At 33.5% G+C, this 24,747-nt stretch overlaps 7 protein-coding genes and 2 long non-coding RNA genes across 11 annotated transcripts; 6 read left to right on the top strand and 3 right to left on the bottom strand.

The window, feature by feature from the left end:
- Positions 1–177: 177 nt before the first annotated feature.
- Positions 178–3,127, bottom strand: LOC107371094 (uncharacterized). Its single transcript, XM_015939073.3, has 4 exons — positions 2,334–3,127; positions 2,147–2,238; positions 1,617–1,753; positions 178–1,551 (listed from the first exon to the last, which is right to left on the bottom strand). The coding sequence occupies exons 1-4, from the start codon at positions 2,727–2,729 to the stop codon at positions 953–955; spliced, it is 1,224 nt and encodes a 407-aa protein (XP_015794559.1). The 5' UTR covers positions 2,730–3,127; the 3' UTR covers positions 178–952.
- A 162-nt stretch (positions 3,128–3,289) lies between these two features.
- On the top strand, positions 3,290–5,732 carry Caf1-105 (chromatin assembly factor 1, p105 subunit). Its single transcript, XM_015939071.2, has 3 exons — positions 3,290–4,543; positions 4,613–4,711; positions 4,788–5,732. The coding sequence occupies exons 1-3, from the start codon at positions 3,603–3,605 to the stop codon at positions 5,581–5,583; spliced, it is 1,836 nt and encodes a 611-aa protein (XP_015794557.1). The 5' UTR covers positions 3,290–3,602; the 3' UTR covers positions 5,584–5,732.
- A 705-nt stretch (positions 5,733–6,437) lies between these two features.
- On the top strand, positions 6,438–7,668 carry LOC107371648 (uncharacterized). Its single transcript, XM_015939793.3, has 2 exons — positions 6,438–6,872; positions 6,964–7,668. Exons 1-2 carry the CDS (start codon positions 6,546–6,548, stop codon positions 7,459–7,461), a joined length of 825 nt encoding a protein of 274 aa, XP_015795279.1. The 5' UTR covers positions 6,438–6,545; the 3' UTR covers positions 7,462–7,668.
- A 604-nt stretch (positions 7,669–8,272) lies between these two features.
- LOC107371650 (uncharacterized) lies at positions 8,273–10,899 on the bottom strand. Of its 2 annotated transcripts, none has more exons than XR_001570845.3 (6): positions 10,379–10,899; positions 10,192–10,278; positions 9,874–10,107; positions 9,487–9,800; positions 9,064–9,377; positions 8,273–8,959 (listed from the first exon to the last, which is right to left on the bottom strand). It is a non-coding gene; the product is annotated as an uncharacterized LOC107371650 (long non-coding RNA). The 2 variants fall into 2 exon arrangements; XR_001570844.3 differs by having other exon boundaries at positions 9,487–9,786; positions 10,379–10,683.
- LOC149093193 (uncharacterized) lies at positions 8,585–10,320 on the top strand. Its single transcript, XM_089269876.1, has 2 exons — positions 8,585–8,965; positions 9,962–10,320. Exons 1-2 carry the CDS (start codon positions 8,728–8,730, stop codon positions 10,153–10,155), a joined length of 432 nt encoding a protein of 143 aa, XP_089126002.1. The 5' UTR covers positions 8,585–8,727; the 3' UTR covers positions 10,156–10,320.
- A 198-nt stretch (positions 10,900–11,097) lies between the features above and the next one.
- Tspo (Translocator protein) lies at positions 11,098–12,313 on the top strand. 2 transcript variants are annotated; one of them, XM_015939795.3, is made up of 3 exons: positions 11,098–11,144; positions 11,437–11,512; positions 11,736–12,313. In XM_015939795.3, the coding sequence occupies exons 1-3, from the start codon at positions 11,122–11,124 to the stop codon at positions 12,156–12,158; spliced, it is 522 nt and encodes a 173-aa protein (XP_015795281.1). In that variant the 5' UTR covers positions 11,098–11,121; the 3' UTR covers positions 12,159–12,313. The 2 variants fall into 2 exon arrangements, with proteins under 2 accessions (XP_015795281.1, XP_015795280.1); XM_015939794.2 differs by having other exon boundaries at positions 11,098–11,318.
- Positions 12,314–13,047: 734 nt separating this feature from the next.
- On the bottom strand, positions 13,048–14,234 carry LOC107371296 (alpha-tocopherol transfer protein-like). The gene has a single exon (XM_015939334.3). It carries the CDS (start codon positions 14,022–14,024, stop codon positions 13,197–13,199), a length of 828 nt encoding a protein of 275 aa, XP_015794820.1. The 5' UTR covers positions 14,025–14,234; the 3' UTR covers positions 13,048–13,196.
- Positions 14,235–15,514: 1,280 nt separating this feature from the next.
- LOC107371294 (lysosomal acid glucosylceramidase) lies at positions 15,515–17,681 on the top strand. The gene is made up of 4 exons (XM_015939332.3): positions 15,515–16,078; positions 16,163–16,332; positions 16,523–16,923; positions 17,050–17,681. The coding sequence occupies exons 1-4, from the start codon at positions 15,545–15,547 to the stop codon at positions 17,493–17,495; spliced, it is 1,551 nt and encodes a 516-aa protein (XP_015794818.1). The 5' UTR covers positions 15,515–15,544; the 3' UTR covers positions 17,496–17,681.
- Positions 17,682–22,419: 4,738 nt separating this feature from the next.
- On the top strand, positions 22,420–24,506 carry LOC112539956 (uncharacterized). The gene is made up of 3 exons (XR_003083984.2): positions 22,420–23,392; positions 23,460–23,626; positions 23,703–24,506. It is a non-coding gene; the product is annotated as an uncharacterized LOC112539956 (long non-coding RNA).
- The last annotated feature ends 241 nt before the right edge of the window (positions 24,507–24,747 follow it).

The raw sequence follows: 24,747 nt of genomic DNA, 5'->3' as shown, positions 1-24,747 counted from the left end.
TCTCAGTTTTCGTTGATGTATCAACGTCTCGAATCGCTTTTGTATCCTTTTTAACCGAGCCTTTGGATGGAACCTCAGTTATGCCAGTTGTTTCAATTAAAATCAAGCGATTTAAAGCTTATACACTTATTATGTTTATGTTTAAATAAAGTCGTTTTGTTTCAATAAATGCTTCAATTATTATTAAACTCCTTTTATTTTAATCTAATTATTGAAAGATTGTTGCCAAATGTTTCAATAGATTCAGGATTCGCAATTATTTTAGTAAAATGTTAATCATCTAAGTGATTATTTCGCACTTTTCGTTGAGCCAATTGTTTTGTTTTTTGGGGGAAAAACTAATCGAAAAAATTATCGAATCAATGGCTTGAAATTTTTGTATTATTTAAGTGGTATGTTCAAATGATGACAAAGTAAATTATTATTTTCTAGTCAATTTTAGTCTCGCATTAGGACTTTTGTATTTTTTTGGTTTAGGTTAAATTAATCATTCACAGAATAGCACCGTAGTCGCATTAATCACATTCAGCGAGACGAGTGTACAATTTTCTTCTTTTCTTTTGATTACAGGGAGACTTAGATTCAATGGAAATTCATTTGTTTCTTGCTTTTTTGTTTAAGTTGCTTAGAGTGACTTGAGAATTGAATGGTGACTGAGAAGGTTTCTTAAGGAAAGGGGGAGAAGAAAATGAGAAACAGAGTGTGAGAGTGTGAGAGAAAGCGACCATATTCTTTTCCTCCCTTGTGTCCAAACAAATACTCAAGAGAGCATTGAGTCCAATACTATGCACTAAAGGATGACGAGGAAGAGTGATCAGCATAGCAATTGGGTTCTTCTTTTTGGTTGCATTCCATCAAAAGATGGGCAATAAATTCAATTGGAATTTTTTTTTAATTTCTTAATTTGTGCAGTCAGATTCTTTTGTCATGTAAGTCTTCCTTCCTTGATTCGTCATTTGTTTAATCCACCTAAAGTTGGATCGTTGACCAGAGGAATAACTCCATTGAGTGCTTGAGGATGTGGAGGGACCCACCTTAATTGATTACCTAATGCATTAACTGAGTTAGCACTAGCTATAGGTAGTAAAGGAAGAGACCCATTATTGGCAGCAGCGAGTGCGGCAGCAGCAGCCGCGGCATAGTATTGTGTAGTTGTCGATGAAGGGTGGTATGATGTTGGCGGACCCAAACCTGCTGCTGCTGCAGCAGCCGCGGCTGAAGATGACCCATGATGACCAGGAACTGGTGTAGGACCAGAAACTGAATGAGGCGGTGGACCAACATGAGTGGTTAACGGAGGGAAATGCGGCGGGCCAGCAGACGGATAAGTGCTACAGGGATGTTGGAGAAATGGTAAAGAAGGAGCTGAATAAATAGTATAGGGATAGATGTAATTATATAGAGAATTGGCTGGAGATGGTGTCCCATGAATAGCTGCTGCTTCCCATCCTAGACTATAAGGGTGACCCCCTTCATTTGGTATGCCTGCCAATTGAAATGCGTCCACTGCTGGGTACATAAGGGGACCATTGGCAACCAATGAAAGTCCATCTTAAATCATAAGGAAAAGTAAGGATTTAAAACTGCTTTTTTTCAACCAAAAGAAATAAACTCACCTAAACGAATTTGTTGTTTTTTTATTGCAATGGCAACATTCAACTTTTTGCCTTTAAGATGGAGGTTATCACATTCTTTGAGCGCTCTGCGTGCTTCTTCTTCTGTTTGAAATGTTATAAAACCATAACGATAGACACTGAAGAAATAAAATTAAAATTATGATTAAAACCAATTCAAAAGGTTTAGATACAAGAAGTCAAGGTGGAGTCAAGACAAAGGATAAAAAGGATATTCAAATGATCTAGATCTCGGGCAGAACTTAAAGTATAAATGAAAATAGGTCACAAAGCTTCCCATTGAAAAGTAAATTAAACAATTAATTGAAAGAATTGACGGAACAAATTATAAATTTTCACGACTAAATTGGGTTAAATTAGGCAGTAAAACTATAAACCGTATGAATAAAATAAGCTAACAACAATTAAAAATACAAATTATTTCTTAAAGCTCATTGAAATTGATTGACTAAATTTAACAATAAAAATAAGATTGGATAATTGAAAATAATAGATTGAAAAATTAAAATTACCCTTTAGGCACTCCAGATTTATCATTTATTATTTTGACTGCGGTTACATTGCCATAGGCTGAGAACAGCTCCTGAAGCTCGGCTTCAGTGGTCTGTAAAAGAAACAATGTAAAATGAGAAAGATAAACAATAGAAAGGACATTGTTCTAGATTAACATTAAATGTAAATAAATTTTTTAAAACATACATCGGAAGACAATCCTCCAACAAAAATTCGATTCGGTATTGTTGTACCGAAGTGTTGTTGATGATGATGGGCTTGTGGTTGCTGATGTTGATGTGATTGGTGATGCGGTTGCTGTTGATGATGATGGTGGTGAAGATGGTGGCTGGTAATTCCTGCTAAAGGAGCTCCAGCAAGATGATGACCAGGATATTGTAAAGTTGTAGATGGTTGATTGGAATGGTGATTTACCATCAATGGGACAATGGTTGATGGCATGGATGTGGTTATCGATGTTGTTGTTGTTGAGCACGAAGCTGCAGCAGTTGACATAGGAGAAGACATCTCAATGTGATTAATTCCAGGATAACCCTTCAATTGTAAACCAACATTAAGACCTCGGGGATAGTTCATTATCATAAGTATAAACACAAAAAAATTAACAATAAATTCACTGAGTTACTTTAAATGAAAAAACTAGTCTAGGTTGTTTTTTTTACACAAATTATTATTAAATGTGCGAAAGCAAGTCAAAAAAGAGAAAAAGACAGGGAGAATGAAAGACAGAAAAAAAGAGAGGAAGGAGGGAAAGAAAGGGAAAAAACAAGCTTAGACAACAAAAATATAATTCAACACAAATAAACGAAAGATTTTTGGATCACAGAGAAATTAATTCAATTAACTTGATCATTTGGACGTAGTTGGATTCATTATCATTAATGTCATTTATCAATAACAAAACAAAAATGTTTATTAGTAAATTTTGATGATAAACTAACAATTGTAAACCAATTCAGGTGTAAATAGAAACAAAGTAAGAAACAGTCTAAAGAGAAAATAGAAAATGATTTTCTCTTTCTCTCTCTTTCCAGGTTTGTTCTCCCTTTCTTTTCGTAATATATCGATGATCCCTGGATGAGTGGCGCGAAAATTTTTTGTGCCTTGTGTTGTCGAGCCGCCAAGATAGATAAAGATACTGCTAGATATTGAGTTTACTTTTCGGTAAACTTTAAATTGGTGTTTAAATAGATTACTGTAACTTTTAATTGTTTGTTTTTAATACTTATTTTTATTACACATTCTAACTTGATTGTCATCACCTTTAATAGTCATTGTTTTTGTGATTATAGATGGATTAAACGTCGCGCTTTAAATAATTTTATTTTTTACGTTTGCCTCTTTATATTCCGAGTGACTCGCATTATCCTTGTTTCCCTTTACATAAGTTGGTCCTTTTTGTTTGTTAATTTTTATTCATCAAATTATATCTCTACTTTCACATTAATTTTAACCATGAGGATTTACTGCCCTGAAATCGCTTGGCATAATCAAGAACCGGTTCTTTCGTTGGACATTAAAAAGATTGACAACAATTTGTATAAAGCCATTACTTCTGGGTCAGACAGACATTTGGTTGTTTGGAAAGTTACTCTGGCTCAACGAGACGTCAACAGTGTTCCGTGTAGCAGTAATGGCAGTTTCGCTAGTGGATCTACTATTAAAAAACAAGTTACTATTGAACCGTTGGCGGATTTAAATAGACACCAGAAAGCTATTAATGTTGTAAAATTTTCTCCCAATATCAATGTTTTTGCTTCAGGTGATGATGAGGGTAATATATTTGTTTGGAAGCTTCAAGATAAATCTGGAGAGTCTATGATGTCTGACAATAACACTAATGGAGGCGATAAAAAGCTGAATTCAGGAAACTGTTTTGATGAAACTGAGGGAAATATTAATGAAGAAGATTGGTGTCTGTGGAAAACGCTTAGAGGGCACAATGAGGATGTTGTCGATCTTTGCTGGTCGCCAAATGGCCAATTTCTATTGTCAGGCTCAGTTGACAACGATGCCATTGTTTGGGATGTAAATAAGGGAGTGAGACTGAACTATTTATCAGGTCATAAAGGATATGTTCAAGGTGTGGCTTGGGATCCATTCGATAATTATATAGTCACTCTTGCAACAGATCGAAGCCTTAGAGTTTACAACACAGCTTCTAAAAAGCTTACGTACAAAATCAACAAATTTGCTGTTAAAATCGATGAAGATATATTCAAAAAGACAAGGCTCTTTTACGATGATACACTTCCTACATATTCTAGACGAATTTGCTTTAGTCCTGGTGGAGAATTGCTGCTCGCACCATCCGGAGTCGTCGAGTTGGATGCTGATGGAGAAAACTACAAATTTACTAATGCAGTGCATATATTCCAAAGAGATTGTATAAACAAGTGAGTGATTTCATTGCGAATTGGACGCCTCTATTGCAATTTTACTAAATATAATTTATTTATTTACAGGCCTCGCTGCTGGAATTCAACTGGAAATCTTTATAATACAGCAGTTCGATGCTGCCCTCAACGGTTTGAGCTTAGAAAAGAATTAGATAATCCTTTCCCGTAAGTAGTTTTCACACTAACTTTTGGCAACAATTTGGAAGATTTTTCGTATAACACATGGTCATTTTTCTTCCAGTTTTCCCTATAGAATTATTTATGCAGTTGCCACTCAAGAATCGGTGCTTCTTTTTGATACGCAACAACCTTCACCATTTGCCATTATCTCAAATATCCATTACACAAGATTGACAGATATTTCCTGGTCTGATGATGGTCGTCTTCTAATAGTCTCGTCAACCGATGGTTACTGTACATTTATTATTTTCGACGAGTTAGAATTAGGAATACCATACAATGGTGATTACTACAAATATGAACCTACTCCTCAGAATAGCTGTGCTGCAAGTCCATCCAAAGAATCACAAGATACTGACCAATCTGCACCTGATTCTGCATCCAAGCCCAAGAAAACACCAGAAGTAACTAAAATTACTAACTTCTTCAGAAAGCTTGATAAAACAGAAATTAAATCACCCAATTTAAGAAGTCCTTTACAAACTTTAGGTAGTATCAAGAGAAAAGAAATAGTCGATCTTTCAACTGAAGAATCACCTATGAAGAAATTTCATTGTTCTAGTGGGTCTGTTGAAACTGAGACTAGTAATGAAAATGTAGGCAAGTCCCCTGTTTCTAGCCATCAAGATGTACATGAACGACCTAAACTTGGAGCTGCACAAAAATTAACCGCAAGCTTTGATAGGTTAGCAACAGAGGAGGAAGCTAGCTCTTTAAGTCATGAGGATCCAGTCGAGCCTATGCAGGTAGTTGAAGAAGAACCTAATAAGCCTGTTCCTGTAATAAGCTCATTTCAAGCACCTAAAGCTCCCAGAAGAGTTCCCTTTGTCACGTTAACTGCACCTAAAAAGAAATGAATCATTTATCCGGTAAACTTTATTGTAGAAATAATTTTTCATTGACTGTACTTGAAATTATTTTTAAAATTAATGATTAACTATCACTATCAATTTAATAAAAAACTGCGAATATGCAAATTAACTTTTTTATTCGCAATTTAAATTCATTCAACTTTGTTCATAATCTCTAAACTTCAGTGCACATTTTATGTTGTAATCTTTATCTACAGAGTTAAGTTTATGCTTACAATAGTTAGTCAATTACCGCTGATCAAACCTTAACAGAGCAATTGTAGTCCCGAGAGGTCATTGGCATCGAAAGTGATTTGATTGTCAACAATCATGGAATCATTATTTTATCAAAACCTTGAAGTGTCTTGCAATGCCTTTTACATTCCCAATAAACACACAAAGAAATAGTGAATCATCATCATCAAATAGTTGCAAATAAATCATCAGATTTGCCATCTATTCTGAGGCCTAGTTTTAATTATTCTTGATTAGACATCGACGATATTCACGATTCTAATTCGTTTGAATAAATAATAGCTTGTGAGTGAATCATGAATAAGTTAACTCATTAGATTTGGTATATAATCTTTTGTTCATCTCTAAAGTCAATAAAACTCTTAACGTTTAACCATTTGGATTCTCGTTCTGTTAATTTGTTTATTTAAAGAATAATGCAGTTACATCAGAAGTATCAACAGTGGTGGTAAAATAACAAGAAAACGCCATTAATGCACAATTTACTGAGAAATCAGAAGCAAGCTGAGTTCAATAGATTTAAGGATGAGGTAAAATTTCCTCATTGGCGGATCATTTAAATGACTGGCTTACTCACTCCCAAACTCATCTTTCCAGTTTGGTTTTCCTTGTTTTGGCATCTTCACCTGTATTTCTTTGTTTATTATTTTTTATCTTTGTGTTTTCAATGTTTTTATAATAGTGATTAATTGTTTTTAATTATTTTAATTACGATGGGTTCGTCTAGTGGTGTAGCTCGTGGACAATTGAGACCACAGTTTGCTGGTCGAAATCCTCCATTTATTGTTGCTGGACTCTTCATTGCTCTAGGACTTCTTGGTGTTAGCTACTACAGTTTATCAACACAGTATACAACTCTTCAAGCTCAGCTTGAGAATTTAATTAAAAGTGAAGAGCGAAGTAGAATTGCTTTCCAAGAAAGAAATAAAGAGAATGAATTGTTACAGAAAAAAGTTGATCAGCTGAAAAAAGAATTGATCAAAAAATCTAATGAAGTAAAGATTAAACAAAGTGATCTACAGAAGCTTAAGAATTCTCAGGTAATGTCTTTATACTACTTTCATGTTTTACATATTTCAACCATTTATATTATCACATCATTTTAATTGTTATCCTTTCCTTTGATTTTAGCAATTGACTGAAAACAATCTTGCATCTGAAAGAAATAGACTTGAAGCGGAGAACAAAGGTTTGAATGAAAAGGCTGGTCAGCTGCAAAAATCTATAGATAATATTCATGCTGAGAATATCAGATTAAAAAGTCAATTAGATAATATGGAAAAAGAAGCTAATGAAAAGGCTACAAAAATCGAACAATTGAATAGCAAAATCAATCAATTGAATGGCAAAGTACCTCCTGAAAAACCAGAAGATAAAGACGCCGTTGAAGTGAAAACTGATCCAGTGCCATTAGATCCTGGAGTTGGTGATATTGATAGTCCAAATGCTCCTGGTGAAGCTGCTAACAAAGCTGATGGTATTAATTCTGCTGAAGTTATTAAAGTAAAAGATGATCCATCCTCTATTGTCGCTAATCCAGAAAATCAAAAGGCATCTTTGCCCAAACCAAATTCAATAGCTAAGCCCGATGAAGCTGCTAGTGAAATAGGAATGGCTAACTTAGCTTAACATTGGTGATGTGTACTTTAAGTTCAATAACCATCAGTGACATAACGACCTGTAATTCCATTATTCTAGTGATTCCCGATTACTGAAATATTTCAGCAAATCAACACTTACGACCAATCAATCAACCCATTACTTTACCTATGAACAGTAATTCTCATTTGTCATTCTCATGACTAAAGATATCAATAAATTTTTCAACAAGAAGAATGTAAATCAAACAGTGATTATTTAAATATCTCCAGTTGGATCAACCTTTGTTGTTTGTCGCTTTTAATGCTTGTATTAGTTCATTTGAGAGCGGATTCGCAAATTTTATGGGAAATTGGCACATTTCGTTTATTGTGTTCAATATTTTATGGAGGCTATTCGATAGCAACTCAATAGGATAAACTTTGCTCAAAGTGATTTTTGCCAGTATCATGAATATCTTTGAAAACGAAGATACTAATCATGAAATTGATGTTGAATTTTAAGCAGGATTGGACAGTACGAGAAGACTGGACCCCTTATAATCGTGCTTTTGAACAATATTAGACATTGATATTTTAATACTATGGATCACAATGACAGCTAAACTGAAGGATTTTTCGGTTTCTTAACCTCTTCGAAAATCAGTCAAATTAATTCATTCAACTTCGTCTGATGTAAATACTTGAAAGTTGCTGAGTATTTCGTTTCTCAGTCAACAAGCTTGTACGAATGTATTAGACAAATTGCGAGGTTCAAGACATTTCCGGTTAATTTACAAAAAAAAAGTTTGAGTGACAATAAGCGTGATGACTAAGCTAAACTGGAAAAAATTACATTCAAATCAGGTTAATCCTTTTATTTCAATTCTTTCTTTCAATGAATCACTTTTCATCATCGCTATCTTCTGTTTCTTCTCTCTGTTTTTCACTCATTTCTGGTTCCTAAAAATAAAAGATGTTTCAAATACAAGAGAGTCTTAATTTTCGTAATACTTGGAAGTTAGCAGTTTTATAAATAAATTTTACTTCTAAGCAACTTTTTTCTCTGTTTTGTTCAGCAGTCAACAAATAAGCATCTTGATGTTTTATGTGCGCTTCCTCTCTTGCTCCTGGCTTAACTCATAATCAAAGTGTTAACAAGTTAATTGCATGGTTATTCTTCTCTTGATCACTAGACATATTATTTGCCATAGTTTAACGTGAAACCAATTTCGACTAAAGATACGTTTATTATTGTGATTTTAGTAGTAAATCATCTTGGATTACAACTGAAACCTTTTCAAAAGTACTTCTCGCCATGGACAGAATTATCATTGAAGTTGAGTCCAATCTTCAAGAAATCGAAAGATTTTTTGCTTGTCTCGACAAAGTTTCCTCTCATGTGTATGGACTGATTAAAACAGCAATGGTCGAGGTAAGAGGAAGACTTGATTGCCACTACCAAATCGTCAAGTATTTCTGGAGCAATGAAGGTACCCGGAAAGAAGTTATCAAAGCTGCTCAAAATAGTTTAGGGAATGTCCAAGTTCCTAAAGGTAAAAAATTTGTTATTAATATTTTTATATAAGCATGATCAACAAGAAATGAGAGCTCATTAGAAAAATGCGAGTAAAATGCAGAGTAAACTGATTACCTGTGATCCGACTATTGGGTATATCTGACTTATTCTTCTAGATCTAATTTGATTCGATATCATTTCGTGAAAGTGATGAATAATGCTACCAATGTTGTACCAAGGAAAATCGCTATTCCTAGGTTGATACATTGTAATGCAACGTGAGTATAGCAGTAAAAGTTTAGATGTCAAGATTACTCGAATTCGTCCTTGGTGTTACTTTAGCCAAAACAATTAGTCAAAAGTCAAGATCATCATTGATAGATTTGATAACAAATTGATAATAAGATTAAATTATTTCCCAAGTAATGATGTTAAGACTCTGCCAAGATCTATGGAGAAAGAGAGAAGAAAAATTTTGGTTATGAAAACAAAGGTTTACTCAAGCCAAGGACCTATGAAATTTTCTGGCAGCTATGAAAAATATAATAATTAACATACTGTTTCGTAGTTATTTTATATCATCATATTGGATTATCAAGCTTATTTTGTGTGACGTCGATAATCGCAGAAAATTATACGCTTTGGGTAAGAAAGACTAGGGATAGAAATTGGACCTTTCGAGTCAGAATATTGTCCTTGTTCTATTCTTGTTGATTCTTTAGGTAGTAAGAATATCAAATCCAAGGTTCATCTTTCCGTCATTAATCTTTGGGTTAATTTCCATAGCCAACTGGTATTTAATCTTTCTTCACTCTTACGATATTTGACATCCGATCAAGGTAACCAAGCTTATTATTTCTGCAATACAAACTCTGAGAATTAGAAACAGACAGTAAATCGTTACATCCTTGAACTTGTCATTTGAAGGTATTTCGTTATCCTCACCATCTATTCATCTTTCGTAATATTTGAACATCACATGGAGATTTTCACAGATGATAATTCATTGGTTTTGTTTTTCCTTTTTGAATAGGTGAAGTTATCCATTACTTGGCCTCCAAGGATTTAAGCGATTTGGCTGATCAATTTTTCAAAACATTTTCCAAGATGGTTCATCTGGTAGAGAACTTCAGACGAGTCATGAGGCTCCGAGTTATTGGCGGACCTGAAGCTGATAATCTTGAAATGTATCGACAAGTTGATGAGATATTGATGGCATATGGCTGAAAATTGTACTATAACTCTGGATATTGTTGAACTTACAGCTAGAGCAGTTTATGACTTTCTTCTTGCCATTCATTCATTCACCTTTTTCCAAGAAATCTAAGAATTCCATATGTATATTATCACCTGAATAAAAAATAAAAGGAAAAACAAAATGAGAATTTTGACTCTTAACGTTATAAACATTTAATTACTTCAACCAGATCTCCACCGAAAATAAACTTACAATGTACTTGTAATGAAGATAATTGATGTCGAATTTCATTCCAAAATGAAACATGATACACTGATTTTCATTGCAGTATTAATAGTTACTGATAGCCATAGAAAGGGTCAAACAACAGTACCACATCTTTACAATACACTTTTAGACTAATATTTCACTATAAACTTACGAGATTCCATTAATCTTCATGGAAGCAAATCTGTGGTTCAGTAGAAACAATTATTTAACGATTTATTTAACATTTAAAAAAATCACATTACTCAAATCACATTAAAAGACAATTAAAAAAATGAGGGGCAATAATTGCTACACAGACAAAAGTTAACAGCTGATCAAAAAAGTAAACATCAATCTGGTAACCAGACCTTGTTCTTGTTTATGTTTAATTCAGTAGTAAATTGAGTTTAATTATATTTACTATAACCTCAGCGACCTAACATAAACTAAATTCTTTGAGCGAATTTTACCCAATTCTAAACAGAGATTAATTTGAATAAATAAACTTGTGCACCAAACTTCTTTGTTGATGATTCAACCAGAGAGCGTTGCTAATCAATTTCAGCATTGAACTTCCATATTGTCACACTAATCTTCACTCTAACGTCTAATCTGATTGAAAAGCTACCACCGTAATAAACTTTGTTCATCGACAATCTTGTTTATCAAATTGATGGTGCTATTAAATACCTAGATTCAGATATATTTACCACATTCACTTATTTCCAATCAGCATAAGCCTTGCAATGACTCTTCTAGCCAAAGTTGGGTGAGTACATATGATTTTATTTACGTTTTAAAGGTATCTTATGTGTGATTCTGACTGTTCTTTTCACCAATTAGTCTTGGATTAATATTTAATTTTATTTAATCTAAATAATTAAGTCGTCTATTCATCACTCATTATGAATAAAACTGTTAAAACTACGCTATTGATTATTTGGTGAGAGAAATGTATCTGTTGTGTTGTGCAAAATAAAAAACTAGTTTCTATATCTACATATGTATTTTCAGCCATTTTTATTCATTGTCTCTAATTGAAATCTTTTTATTTCTTTCAGTGCTGTTGCCTTGCCCAATTTAATTGGTTGGGCTGGTTCTAATTTCACTCGAACTGCAATCCCCACTTGGTATGAGGTATGTTTATGTCATTTTAAGTGTAATCATCTCTTTGGCGATCTTTGTTATTCAATGAATTGCCTGTTAAATAACAAAAATCCATTTAGCTTGTTGACGAGACCATTTTGTTTTTTGTTATTGTAGTCTATTTGCAAAGACAAGCTGTTTCTTTGTTTTTAAAATAATGTAAAGCTTTTCGCAGGCCATATATCTAATGACTGTTTATTGTCGATTCTCACAGAAACTCAAGAAACCTTCATGGCGACCTCCAAACATAGCATTCCCAATTGTTTGGACAGCTCTTTACACTGGAATGGGTGCTGCATCCTATCTTATTTACCGTGATGGCGGTGGCTTTGATGGAGCAGCCAGACTTCCACTGACAGTTTATGCTGTTAATTTACTTCTTAATGGTATTTGGACTCCGCTCTTTTTCGGAGCTAAACGGCTTGATCTAGCATTGGTTGACATCCTTGCGCTTGTTGGAGTAATCGGTGGATGTGTAGCTACATTTTACCCTGTCAATAAAACTGCAGCATACTTGATGGTTCCATATCTTTTATGGACAAGTTTTGCTTCTCTACTTAACTTCAAGATATGGCTTGATAATCCCAGCGGAGGTGCTGTAACTGCCCCTGGCTCTTCATCTGAAAAGTCCAACTAATCGCTGTTTGCTGAAAATTTACAGTTTCGAGCCAGTTATAATCGTTATAAGATTCTATCTAAAGATTTAAATTAAGATAGCTTGTTGCTCTCAATTTTTCGCTAATGTATTTGCCTTACTTTTGTATGAAGATTAAATTTACCTATACCAGTTAAGTCTTTATCGTTTCCTGGTTAATCTTGAAAAATTATCCTTAAAAATGATCAAATTGGCAGTCTATTTGCGATTCATCTCAGCAGATCTAATTCAATCGTACCCGAATTGTACTGGTTAGCAACAGTGCAACTTAAGTTGAAATGTCTATTCTAGAATTTATTACTCATCTTATACGGAAATGAAAATTATATCGAGATGATATTAACTTTGATACCAGAATTTTCTTTAAATTGTCTTTCAACAATGAATTTTGATTGTAATTCAATCCATTTAGATGTTATACTGTTTAAATAATGTTTTATCTCAAAGCTTTGTTTAAAAATACAATTATCAATTTTCCTTGACACCAAAATAATTCAAATATGATTACAATGTTTAAGTGCTTTTAAGGTACAATCAATGATGCAACTACCAGAGCAATTAAGTCATAAAATGAGTTTAACAACAGTTCATTGGAAAGAATTAACATTAAACTGTGATTTGTCTTCTCTTCTCAAACCTTTCAATCTATTCTCATTGAGTAACTCAATCTTTTTCTGTCAAATGTTTTTATTAATATATGACACTTGCAACGAATTGCTTCAAGCCATTTTCATTAATGAATTTCAGTAACCTTGACAGTCGAAGATTTGATGAAAAATGATTCTGAAACTGAATTTTTAATCTAACCATTTCCCTCGAACGGTAAAGATAAGAAGCTAAAATTGATAAACACATTAAATTACAAAGTCAATTTCAATCTATCGATTTGAATCAACATTTATTTCAATAATTTTCACATGATAACCAATAAAAAGGCAAAAAATGATAAGATAGGAATTAGGAAACAAGCATAATATTAACAAGTAAAAATGAAAAGACGTAGAGTCGGATGAATCGCGATTAACTCGACACTTTTCTTTGTCTCAATGACTGCCAATGGTCAAGAACTGTTTGTTTATTTTGCTCCAAAATATTATTGTAAAATTCACCGGAATACTCTTGATTGGTTCCTCCAAGTGAAGGCGGTAAATGTGATTTGGGTACAAATTTATACAACGTTTCCAGGTTGGAACCATGAAAGTTGATCCTTTGCCTCAACTTGGAAGAGAGGAAAGGCTTAAACAAATTAAAGGCCATACTTGTGAGTCTATTTTCATAGACCAAATGAGCACTTTGAATGGTCCAAGGGAAACAATAGTCGGTTATGTGAGAAGCCAAGCGACTGCCCGAGACTCCAATGTGATAAATTTGGGCCCAGTAAAGGTTCCTCATGTCAATTATACCAATGATACCATTTTCACGAACCGATTCATCCATTAAACTGATTTCACAGAAAAACAGAGTCTGTGGAAACCATTGTTCGAAGGTGATCTTACTTGGATCCCATTGGCCTGGTTTGATGATCACAATTTTACTTCCATTTGTATTGTTGATTGGATAATGGACGTAAATTCCTGCATTGGCAACCTCTTTCAATTGATCTCTCCATGAAAACAGATCGGGCCTTTCATTTATTATTGTCAGATAATTGGTTAAAATGGTTAGAGCTTCTTGTTGGTTAAAATCTCGAGATCGTAAAAATTGAAACAACAGTTTATCACTCAGATTGTAGCCAGTTAATTTACGACTTGATTGAACCATTTCACGAAACTCGTCTAACAACAATTTACACTTTTTCTCGGGTTTCCCGTGGAAATTGTTGTTTACCATTTGGTCAAGTTTGGTCATTTTTGGGTTAACTTCACTTTTCTTCTTTTTCTTTATTCCTATCTTTATTTTGGATTGTTGAACGACTCAAATTGTTTGAGTTTTTTTTGATGAAATCGACTTGAAGTAAATTATTAAACTGATTAAGATGAACAATGATACTCAACCCTTAACTTGACTTTCATTTACTTTTTACGAAAACGTGAGTTGATTAACTAAATTACCTTGGAATAACCTGTTTAATAGTGGATTCAATTTTTTTTCGTTCGCTTTCAATTTTCTCTTCTAATGGCCCAATTAGATGAAGGAAATATTAAAATATTGAAATTAACCGATGTTAACGAAGATGATTATGATGTTGGCCTTTGATTGCTTTAATGATTCAAATAACAACAAAAAAAACATTGGAGTTTGATTAACATTTTGATGTTAAGGACATTTTTCAGTAATTAGTGACTCCAATCAGGTAAGTTAACATTCAAGCTCTCGATTCCAATGGTTTAATTGCCTCGAGTGGTTGTCAGTTCAATTCATAATCAAAGTAACAATTCAATGTTCAGGACAATAAACAAAAGTTTGCTAAATAACAGCTTTCCTAGTAAAGTCAATTTCCAGTGAAGTTTCAATTGAGCTCAAGAAACTGTAAAAGCTTTTTCAAATTGAGTTTTGTCGCTAAAATTGTATAAACTTTTTAAAGTTACATCTTCAACTGTTTTTTAAATTGATGTTGATTATGTTTGATTGTGTAAATTGCTCAATTAGTTACAATCGAGATACAAACTTGAATCAAGATAAATTATTACACAGTATCGAAGTATTAACCTTAATGATAAGTAATTATATATTTTAAGGTTTAAACTAACCAGATTTGAAAAGAAATATTCAAAATCGAAATCTGAAATTTCTTCTGGATTTACTTCGATTTTACAACTTTAACTTTGATTTAATTTTAAAAATCAAAATTGGTTATGATTTCGGTACAATGTTTATTCATGAAAAATTATTCGAACTCGAAAGTCTCGGAAGAAAATTGAAGATCTGAATGATTTAAATCAGCATTAAAGGTTTAAAGACATTGAAAAGATTGTTTAGAGACAAAATCCTAGACATTTATTTGTATCAATCCTGCAAGTACCAACAGCTTAATCACAATTGAGTATTTCCTAGTTATTGTTTGTTGTCTTTTCAATCGGATCAATCAGATAGATTCATTTGGAATAAGTTCAAGTTCCATTTATCGGTCGATAAATTTGATACGTTTTAACATTCAATTGAATCAAGGTTATACAACTTATACTGTTTTCATGTAATCAAAAAATTACCTAATAACCAAAGGGAAAATCAAAGGTTGATTCCATTCTGCATTCATGATTGTTTTTTTTTCATAACAAAAACATTATCTCAAGAATTTTCCTTTGTTTTCAAAACTGTTATCGATCATTTCACTCCATGTTATCGATATCAATTCAATATAAAATGATTTTGGTAAAAAAGAATAGCTTTTTGTTCCATTGGCAAAGTATTGCAAGCAGCTTCCAGTTATGATTCTTTTAACTTTGTTTAACCTTTTTCTTCTTCTTCATGTCTCTAAAGCGACAGACTGTGTTAAGCGCACCTATTCAGGTGACACTTTCGTTTGTGTCTGTGATGCCAAGCAATGTGACACTTTGAATGTTGAGGACAAAATTGAGCCAAATGTGGTTCACATTTACGACACTGACCAAAAGTCATCTCGTCTTGAGAAAAGTGAAACTCCAGTCGACAGTATAAAGGCTAAATCTTACAGTTCCAATCAGTTTGTCCTTAATGTTGACACTAGCGATTTGAAGCAAAAAATTCTTGGCTTCGGTGGTTGCTTTACGGATGGAGCAGTTATTAACATCAACACTCTTTCAGAAGATCTGGTCAAACAGTTTATGAATGACTATTTCAGCAAAACTGGTCTACAATACAACATTGGACGAGTTCCTATCGGAGGTTCAGATTCATCAGTTCGAGCCTACTCTCTGGATGACACAGAATTTGACTTTGATCTGTCACATTTTGCTCTCGCAGAGGAAGACACTAAATACAGGGTAAACTCATCTCTAGAACTCTTCTCATTCGATTTCTATGGCATTTCTTTTCATTGGATTTTTCATTCATTTCTTCATTTTTAGTTGCCCATGTTGAAGTTGGCTCAGCAAATTAATCCGGAATTCCGAGCCTTCGGTTCTGCTTGGTCAGCACCAGCCTGGATGAAAGTAAATCACGCATTGAATGGAGCCGGTGGCTTGATTTGGACTCCTGGGGATGTTTATTATAAACTGTGGGCCAAATATTATGTAAAGTAAGTCTAAAAATATTTGCTATGGTCAAGCCTTAGATCAATCCATTAAGAAAATCGTAGAAATTTACTTCGAACCAATTTTTCGTTTCGAGAATATTTCGCTTACTAACAACCCAATAACCAGTGATTTTTGAGTTTACCAAACTAAATTTTGACTTTTAAAATATCTTACGAATTGTCTTCAATATAGATATTTGAATGCCTATCTGAATGAAGGATTCAAATTCTGGGGATTGACCACTGAAAATGAGCCTGCCGAAGGTTTCAGACAAGGTTATGCCTGGAATGCCTTGGCAATGACTCCTGAAGAGATACGAGACTTTGTGAAACTTGACCTGGGTCCAGCTCTTGTTGCTGCTGGTTGGGGTAAAGAAAACCTAACTTTGATGATCAACGATGACAACACCAATGATATTGAAAGTTACTCTTCAGTTTTGTTGAATGATGCTGAAGCTGCAAAATACGTTTCCGGTATCGCATATCATTGGTACTCTCGAAACTATCCATCTTCATACCAAATCTTATCCAAAGTTCATGATCAATATCCAAACTACTTTTTATTTTCCTCTGAAGCGGGTGAATTCGGTGTTGGTAAGTAGCAACTGCGATTTAATAAACTCAAGTAAACTTTTTCCAAATGCAAATTGCTGGAATTTCATGTTTAATGGCTTAATGTTTTGCATAATTTTAATTCATGTAATAAATTTTCCCGTTTAGCTTCACAATTTTTAGGAACTTGGAATCGAGCTGAAGATTATGCCATTGATATATTAGAAGGTCTTCAGCATTGGTCAACTGGTTGGACTGACTGGGCTTTAGCAGTGAACACTGCTGGTGGACCAAATTGGGCTAAGAACTGGGTGGACGCAACCATTGTTATAAACGCAACAGCACAAGAGTATTACAAGAACCCAATGTACTACGTATTAGCCCATTTCACCAAATTTTTGCCCATTGGATCAACTCGAGTTGGTTGCAGTGTTGAAAATGCACCGGCCAATGTTCACACCACTTCATTCATTACACCAGACAATAAACTGGTCCTGATCCTCATCAACACAAATAATGATCATGTTGATCTGACAATCAATGGCTTTGCTAAAGTTGCAGTTGCTACGACGCTCAAGCCTCGATCCATCCGTAACATGGTTATTGCTTTGTAACATTTATTCAATAAAATTGTTTAAGCATCAAAGGAGAATGTAGATTGCTATAAGTGACAATTATCCTTCTGTCAAAACAAATTACAAGTTTTAGCCTTAATTTTATTGTAATATCCTTTACTTTGTCAGTAAAAGCACTACATTGCAGCAAATTGATAGCAAATAAATCAAACAATGAAACATAAACTTTGTTAGTACTTTTACCCATCAATGACTTTTTATCCCCAGTTTCAAAAAATCTATTAATAATTTCCTATTTCCTTCTTTTTTAAATGGTGAAAGCCAATTTAATATCGACACAAAACTTATTTGGTGCGTCAATGTCTCAACGTCTGAATTATAATTGCAAGCGGCACGTGCTTTTTGGTTAAAGGAACTAAGGGTTCGCAATTTCGTCCATTATCAGGGCGTGCTTCAAATCAAACATCTTATGATCTTTTAAGCCAAGCAACCAATTTCAGTCTTACTGTGGCCCCTACGATATTTTCGAAGTCCAAATTTTGCCTCGTCTATCTGAAAAAGGACGCTGAGACCTTCTATCTTTGTCATCCATGAGATATGAGATCTTTGAGATGATAAAAAACTGATGTTATTCTCTCTAAATCTTGCATAATGCTCAGAGATCGTTGATTGTGAACAAGAACTTTCAGCGTCTGACTTTCCGTATATGAGGTATTGTAGAAAGCGCAAGTCAACCTTGTAATGTAGTCGCTACGTAAAGGTAGTCACAAGCCATCAAACTAGATTCCATGTGCTGCACTGCTTGAGCTCGTGATGGAATGGTTGTCGCATTTTTTGGATACCGAAAAGTTCCAAAGCGTTCTCTCTCATAAGTCGATTAACAGAGATTCGCTACCATCTAAGGCTCAAGAATCAATTGTAAAGTACTCGCAAAAACATTTAGGCCTTTTTGCATGTTTCTACAATCATTTTTTACTGCACATGCATCGATTCATTTTAGTGAATAGAAAGGTGTCTACGAGGTCTATGTAAAGAAGGTTTTGGTACTTTGATATCTTGATATTATGAATTATTTATGAAACTGTATGAAATTTAACGTATCAATTTTATTCTCTCTTAAATGAAATATTTATGTTCATCGAATAGTTTTGAGTTTTGATTATTGCTCTTAGTAGTTTGGTACTAAAAACAATAATCAAAACTCAAAACTAATTTTTAAAACTCTTTTTGATGCGATTACTTGGCGTCATCGAATTGAAAATTTTTAGTGCTCTTCTGCACATTTGTATGTAATTTTGAGAAGCTGTTTTGAGCTCTTTCTCAAGTGATCGTATGACGTTTTTTCCTGTAAACTTTTTCCTTAGTGTGGCTTCAAACGAAGAAATCTATAATGTCGTAAAGGTTAGCGAGACCATTTTAAACCTTTTTTTGAATATCTTAGGATAGCCTAGAACAATAACCAACAAGAACTTTTTGGGTGCAAAGGTTTTATTGTTGGGCCTTTCAGTGCTCTATTGGCGACCATTCTGTTTATTTACATAGCCTTCTATGTGGTAGCATTCGAAATTCTAAAAATCGTGCCAAACAAAAGGTCATTAAAAAATATAGCAGCGATATTTGAAAAGATGGCGCTATTATAAGAGAAAAAAGTCTTGCGTGACTTTTTAATAACCCAGTATAATAAAATGAATAGAAACTGTAGAAACAGAAACCCTAAACGAGTGATGATGAGCCAAATAATTAACTTGTGATGAAGCTGACGAATAAAGGTAAAAGTACTTTAAGTAGATAGTTGAGAAAGGCAGTTACACTGAAAAAGACGCAAGTGCACTTATCTGTCAAATCTTGGATCCAGTTGATTATATGCATTGTCAAAGTGATGTTCATGTTGAAATCCGAAAATCCCATCAATGACTTTTTATCCCCAGTTTCATGTAAATCACAAATTGATTCTGAACAGCTTACAATTGAGAATTGCCTTTAATTATCTAATGTGTCAGGATTGAAGGAAATCTTGAATCAACAATTTTTTCTCTCTTCAACTGACCAACCTTTTCGGTAATCAGGCAATTTAGTGGTTAACAGTTGTTTTCATCTTAATCATTACAATGGAAATCTATTTATATTTCAATAAATTAACTCACACTCCAATTGCGGTAGATAAAGAAATGTTACTTGCATTTCGAATTTTTTACCAGTGAATCGATATTGAATATCACTAATTCGCAGAAGACTGACTGGTATAGTTAAAAGGACATAATAAAGGAAGTCTCCTTTCAACCAGTAAACACGATTCTCTGTGTGTTTGATACAAGTATTGTATCTAGCATCTGAAGCAACCGTTCATCCAACGAAAAGTTAACGCGAATCTTTTTCAGATGAAGTGTTCTTGTTGCGAAGAGTCTTTCATCAATCTAGGTGAATTAATTTAACATAAATGTCAATGTAAACAAACTCCATGTCAAATGTTTGAATCATTTAATGAACCACCAGCGAAAAAGGATTGTTTACATTGTCATTGCTGCAATAAAGCGTGTGAACCACTGAGTGAGTACATATCTCATCAATTCATATGCACTAACAATTGCAGAAGATTTGAAATCTTCTTTGATAATGAGCCATAGATTCAAGATACTCCAACGATGAAACCTAAACCTTTAAACATCAAATGGAAAATCAAATGTAACAAATGTAAATCAACCTTTTCAACACAACAAAGATTTGCATCGAATCGAAATTATTTGGGAGCGTTTCTCTTCTCGCACCACCTCAACCTTCATTCCAATCGGACTTCAATTTAATTCATTAAGCTTTTCAAAAGTGTTTCCGTGTTTATTCTCTTGCCCTCAATGACATGATCGATATTGAAATAGTGAAACGTTAGCACAAAGCAAAAATCCAAAACCTGTTGGAAGAGAATTTAAAGGAAATAGGACCCTTAAAATTTCACATTTTATTGAAAGTTTACTTTCAAAAAATCACAATGATTGAACTGATAACGGTAGAGATACCATCATCAATGAAACCCTTATTACCTGGAAGTCATTTGAGTCAAGAACTTGAGGAATCTTTCACTGAAATGAAGGAAATTATTGACCAATATACAGAGAGAGGAAGCTGTTGACATTGAAATAATCGATATATGGATAGCTCGTTTCCAACCTCATAGAGGTGGATGTCAACAATTTAAATTGCCTGATGAACTCACTGAAAAACATGCTATCATGACTATAGAGTGCTAAACTGACTGTTGCATGTATTCGATTCTAGCTGGACTCCATAAAATCGAAACCATGCCTACTTGCCAGGCCCAGGTGGTAGGCCGGCCAATGGCGTAAAATACGCGAACGGGTGATACTCATCAGGGCTTACGCACCATTCTAAAAAAGAAAAATACAAAGTAAACATACAGGGATATTCAGCTACTTAGTATGATGTTGAGCGCTAATAACTTTGCAACCAAACATGCATTTGGCTTAGGAATCGAATATAGTGAGTTTGCGCGACATTCATTTTTTATCTTTCAAGGTCAAGGTCATTCAATGTCATTTTTCGGAAATCGCTGCTGCTCATGTTAAAGGTCATTCTGAGGACCCGACATCATTTTTGAAGACAAAAAATCTTCCTGATCAAGTTTCGACACTCTGTGAAGAACGCTGCTTGAGTTATTAACATTTAAGTTCCAAAACTTCGTGGATTTGAATTTTTTATTTTTATGAAAATTCGCATTTTTTATTCTCATTGAGACTAAATTGGAACTAATTGACAAAAAAATCCACCTTATACTGTCAAAAATTGAATAAGACCTTGTTTAATAAACTTGCTTAACCTCAATCGTGTAAAGCGCTGCTGGAGCTTGAAGCAGTCACCTGGATCGCAAAAATTTAGTGGAAAATGAATTATGGAGTTGATTGCGCCCCAATGAGCATAAAAAAATGCGAATTTTCGTAAAAATAAAAAATTTAAATTAACGAAGTTTTGGAACTTAAATGTTAATAACTCGAGCAGCGTTCTTCACAGAGTGTCGAAACTTGATCAGGAAGATTTTTTGTCTTCAAAAATGATGTCGGGTCCTCAGAATGACCTTTAACATGAGCAGCAGCGATTTCCGAAAAATGACATTGAATGACCTTGACCTTGAAACATAAAAAATGAATGTCGCGCAAACTCACTATATTCGATTCCTAAGCCAATAGCATGTTTGGTTGCAAAGTTATTGGCGCTCAACATCATACTAAGTAGCTGAATAGCCCTGTATAAATATACATAATATTAGGTAACCAACTATGTTTCTGCATTTTTCCCATTGCTATGTTCGGTCAAAATTCCGCCTCTATGGGCTTTCAATGTTAAATAAATATTTGGTTTTAATTGTTTAATTAATCAACTGATTTATATACAGTCTTTAAATTTCATACACATATACTCTAGACTATCAGCTATCTTATAAATTTGTTTTTTCCTTAATCACAATTAAAAAAAAATTTTTTAATCATAATTAATGGACATCCCGAAAAATTGAGAAAAAGTTGGTCAATTTAAATTGTTAATTCAATTGTTATTTGAATTCGGATCATTATAAAATTTATACTCAATCAAAGCTTGATAAATTCTCAATCAGCCTGCCAAAAATAATTCTAAAAAGATAAATTTTTCACCAAAAAATTATCAATTGAAATAAGTAGTTGAAAAAATGCAGAAACATAGTTGGTTACCTAATAATATTCAAAATAAATGTGGGAAAATCAAAAATTACAAAAAAACCATTTTGCTAATCAACATCAACTCAAGACTCATTGGTCAAGGCATTGAATCGATGTTGATTGTGCTTAATTTATCTCAAAAAATTGACTATCGGTATGCTTGGATACCAAACAATGCGCCAAAGATATGGTATCGAGGTCTAACTCCATTTTCGCAGCTGTATAACCTGTGGTGAAAAATTATGTTACAAATATTTTGATTGGAATTTATATTAAGTTTTATAGCTATAAGCCTGAAATTTTCAGGAAATAGGGATCAGATTTGCGTCAATACTGGATTTAAATCTGAGATCGATCCGTATTATGGTTCAAAAGTTATCCAACATTTACGATTTTTTGAAATGATCGAAAATGCTCGTAAAATTCAACAAAAATTTCCAATAATTTTTCAAACTTACACTGCGGGGCGTTTTAAAAGCATGAAGTTCTAAAATTAACACAAATTGAAACTTTAAGGGTCAATTAAATAATTGTGTTAATTCAGGTTGATTTGTCACTCAGAATTCCGAGCAATTAACAAAAGAATGAAAAATAATCTCAAAAAATTCAATGCTAGCTATTTTGAAAGCCTCGTGGCTAATCTCAAATTTAAAATGAACGAGGCGGATTAGAAAGGATTATCTTACATACGAAAGAGCCTCTGATCCCTGGCTATCAATAGAGACCAACTTTGAAAATATTGATCAATTATTAATTAAATAAACAAAGAATGAACAATTTGTAACATAATTTTTAACCACAGGTTAAATCCAAATTACTATCTGAGAAATTCAAAATTAAATCTATTTATATTTCAATTTTACAATTAATAAGTTGTAGTTGAAGTTGAACAGAAAAGTTTAATTGTTGATCCCTGATTGCAATAAGGATTCTCGCTTGAAATTTGTAAAAATATAAATTCTCAGATGATAATAGATTAACATGAAAAATATGTTTTTCATCAATTTGCTTACCTAATGAAACATGGAAACAACTCAAGCAACAATTGGTAAATTGTCTGCTTGGAGTTATAGTTTGGGTCTCCAGGTTTATTCTATCGTACGTGTGAGTGTTTCCCTTGGAGATCGTCATGTTATAGCATTTGGAGATGCTTATGATCTCGCTTTAGCTTGTGATTTCGGATGTTAAAATTTAGCTAAAGAGATACGTTCTCTGGAACCATCTTTTATGTTGGTAAGTCCTACCTTGTTTCATTCTGATTTCATTTCTATATTAATCTTATTATAATATCTTTTATCAGCCTCGTTTTGTTATTGGGCTACTTAATCATCGAGGACATTGCTACTTGATAGCTGCTTTGGTTCCACTTCTACATTCTTTTCCGTTCCTTGAATTCCTTCTAAAGGATCATGAGAAGTTTCTTCTGCAATATTTGGCCGGTAGATTAACTGGAAACAGTAATTGCAGGTATGAGGAAGAGGTTCCTATGTTTTAAAATGATCTTGTGTACCGAATTTTTTCCACTTTTCCGATGCTTCTACAGTGATAGAACTGATGAATGATGATCATGGATCCAGATCTTATAATGGATCGTGGTGATGCTGGTATTGAATTTAACCCTGAATGTTTTCAGGAGGTTCCTACAAAATGGGTTTTGAATGGTCTTCTCTATGACGAGTTGGTTGACGCTTTGTGTCTTTATTGTAATCCCAATTATGATAACTTCAAAAACGGAGGTGATGAGAAAAATTCTTACTGTGACATTATCACGACATTATCACGCTTCTAATAGGAGTGTTTAATGTGACCATCATATCCGTTTCTTGGTTCAGCCTTATTTGTCAATGCTTCACGAATTTTGGCCTTCGCAGTTGATTTCAAAGAAAATGCTGAACTCTCTTTACTAACTGAGTTAATGCTAGATGTGAGCGGATTTGTCCATTCATATGTACATTTTTCTTCTACGGTATGTTTTACCTGCTACAAAAGTTCTGCTGGTTTAGACTATGGGGGTTTTTATCATCCATTTCAAGATGATGACAAGGCAGGCGAAGAACACACTTATGTTCATATGAGGATGAATGATGACTTTTATGATGTAAACAATGATTATATTTACACCCTCGATAAACGATTACATTTGAAATCAATGTGCGGTTCGCTCCATTTTATCATTTGGAAGAGTATTCTGGTCGCTATTCCGAGGTTAAAGAGGGCGATGTTTATGTAAACCCATTATTGTAACTTTGTTTTCACTATAAATGTGATTCTAATTTTAATTTTAATAGGTCACTAAGTGACTCTTTGAATTTTAAACGAATATTAAAACCCTAATTTTAATCCTTCATACCTGTAAAGTTTGTATCTTTCTTTTAAGATTACCTTAGTTTATTATTTGTGATTTTAATACTCATGTTCTAAGAAATATGTTTTATTGTATGTTCTTACTTTTGTTTTCCAAAATGATATACAGATTCAAGTGCAAGATTTTGGGAATTACAAGCCTTCTGGTGGATTTTGAGTTCAATCTCTTGAAGGTAACAGATCTTGATAGGAGTTTGTGATCAATCTTTCCAGTTCCTTGTTAT

This window comes from Tetranychus urticae, chromosome 3 (assembly GCF_039701765.1).
Source record: "Tetranychus urticae isolate SD_2017Ah chromosome 3, NJAU_TeUrti_SD_1.0, whole genome shotgun sequence".
Lineage (NCBI taxonomy): Eukaryota > Metazoa > Arthropoda > Arachnida > Trombidiformes > Tetranychidae > Tetranychus > Tetranychus urticae.
Note: the sequence above shows the minus strand (reverse complement) of the source record. Positions and strands in the feature narration are given on the sequence as shown.

Coding starts and splice junctions, on each gene's coding strand:
- LOC107371296 (XM_015939334.3), bottom strand. CDS start 14,024: ATGACCAAACTTGACCAAATGGTAAACAACAATTTCCACGGGAAACCC.
- LOC107371294 (XM_015939332.3), top strand. CDS start 15,545: ATGATTCTTTTAACTTTGTTTAACCTTTTTCTTCTTCTTCATGTCTCT. Junction 16,079..16,162: donor AGGAAGACACTAAATACAGG/GTAAACTCATCT, acceptor CTTCATTTTTAG/TTGCCCATGTTGAAGTTGGC. Junction 16,924..17,049: donor AGCGGGTGAATTCGGTGTTG/GTAAGTAGCAAC, acceptor TTTCCCGTTTAG/CTTCACAATTTTTAGGAACT.
- LOC107371648 (XM_015939793.3), top strand. CDS start 6,546: ATGGGTTCGTCTAGTGGTGTAGCTCGTGGACAATTGAGACCACAGTTT. Junction 6,873..6,963: donor AGAAGCTTAAGAATTCTCAG/GTAATGTCTTTA, acceptor CTTTGATTTTAG/CAATTGACTGAAAACAATCT.
- Tspo (XM_015939794.2), top strand. CDS start 11,281: ATGAATAAAACTGTTAAAACTACGCTATTGATTATTTG. Junction 11,319..11,436: donor ACTACGCTATTGATTATTTG/GTGAGAGAAATG, acceptor TATTTCTTTCAG/TGCTGTTGCCTTGCCCAATT. Junction 11,513..11,735: donor CAATCCCCACTTGGTATGAG/GTATGTTTATGT, acceptor CGATTCTCACAG/AAACTCAAGAAACCTTCATG.
- LOC107371094 (XM_015939073.3), bottom strand. CDS start 2,729: ATGATAATGAACTATCCCCGAGGTCTTAATGTTGGTTTACAATTGAAG. Junction 1,754..2,146: donor AAATCTGGAGTGCCTAAAGG/GTAATTTTAATT, acceptor TTATTTCTTCAG/TGTCTATCGTTATGGTTTTA. Junction 1,552..1,616: donor AAAACAACAAATTCGTTTAG/GTGAGTTTATTT, acceptor TTATGATTTAAG/ATGGACTTTCATTGGTTGCC.
- Caf1-105 (XM_015939071.2), top strand. CDS start 3,603: ATGAGGATTTACTGCCCTGAAATCGCTTGGCATAATCAAGAACCGGTT. Junction 4,544..4,612: donor CAAAGAGATTGTATAAACAA/GTGAGTGATTTC, acceptor ATTTATTTACAG/GCCTCGCTGCTGGAATTCAA. Junction 4,712..4,787: donor GAATTAGATAATCCTTTCCC/GTAAGTAGTTTT, acceptor TTTTTCTTCCAG/TTTTCCCTATAGAATTATTT.
- LOC149093193 (XM_089269876.1), top strand. CDS start 8,728: ATGGACAGAATTATCATTGAAGTTGAGTCCAATCTTCAAGAAATCGAA. Junction 8,966..9,961: donor GAATGTCCAAGTTCCTAAAG/GTAAAAAATTTG, acceptor CTTTTTGAATAG/GTGAAGTTATCCATTACTTG.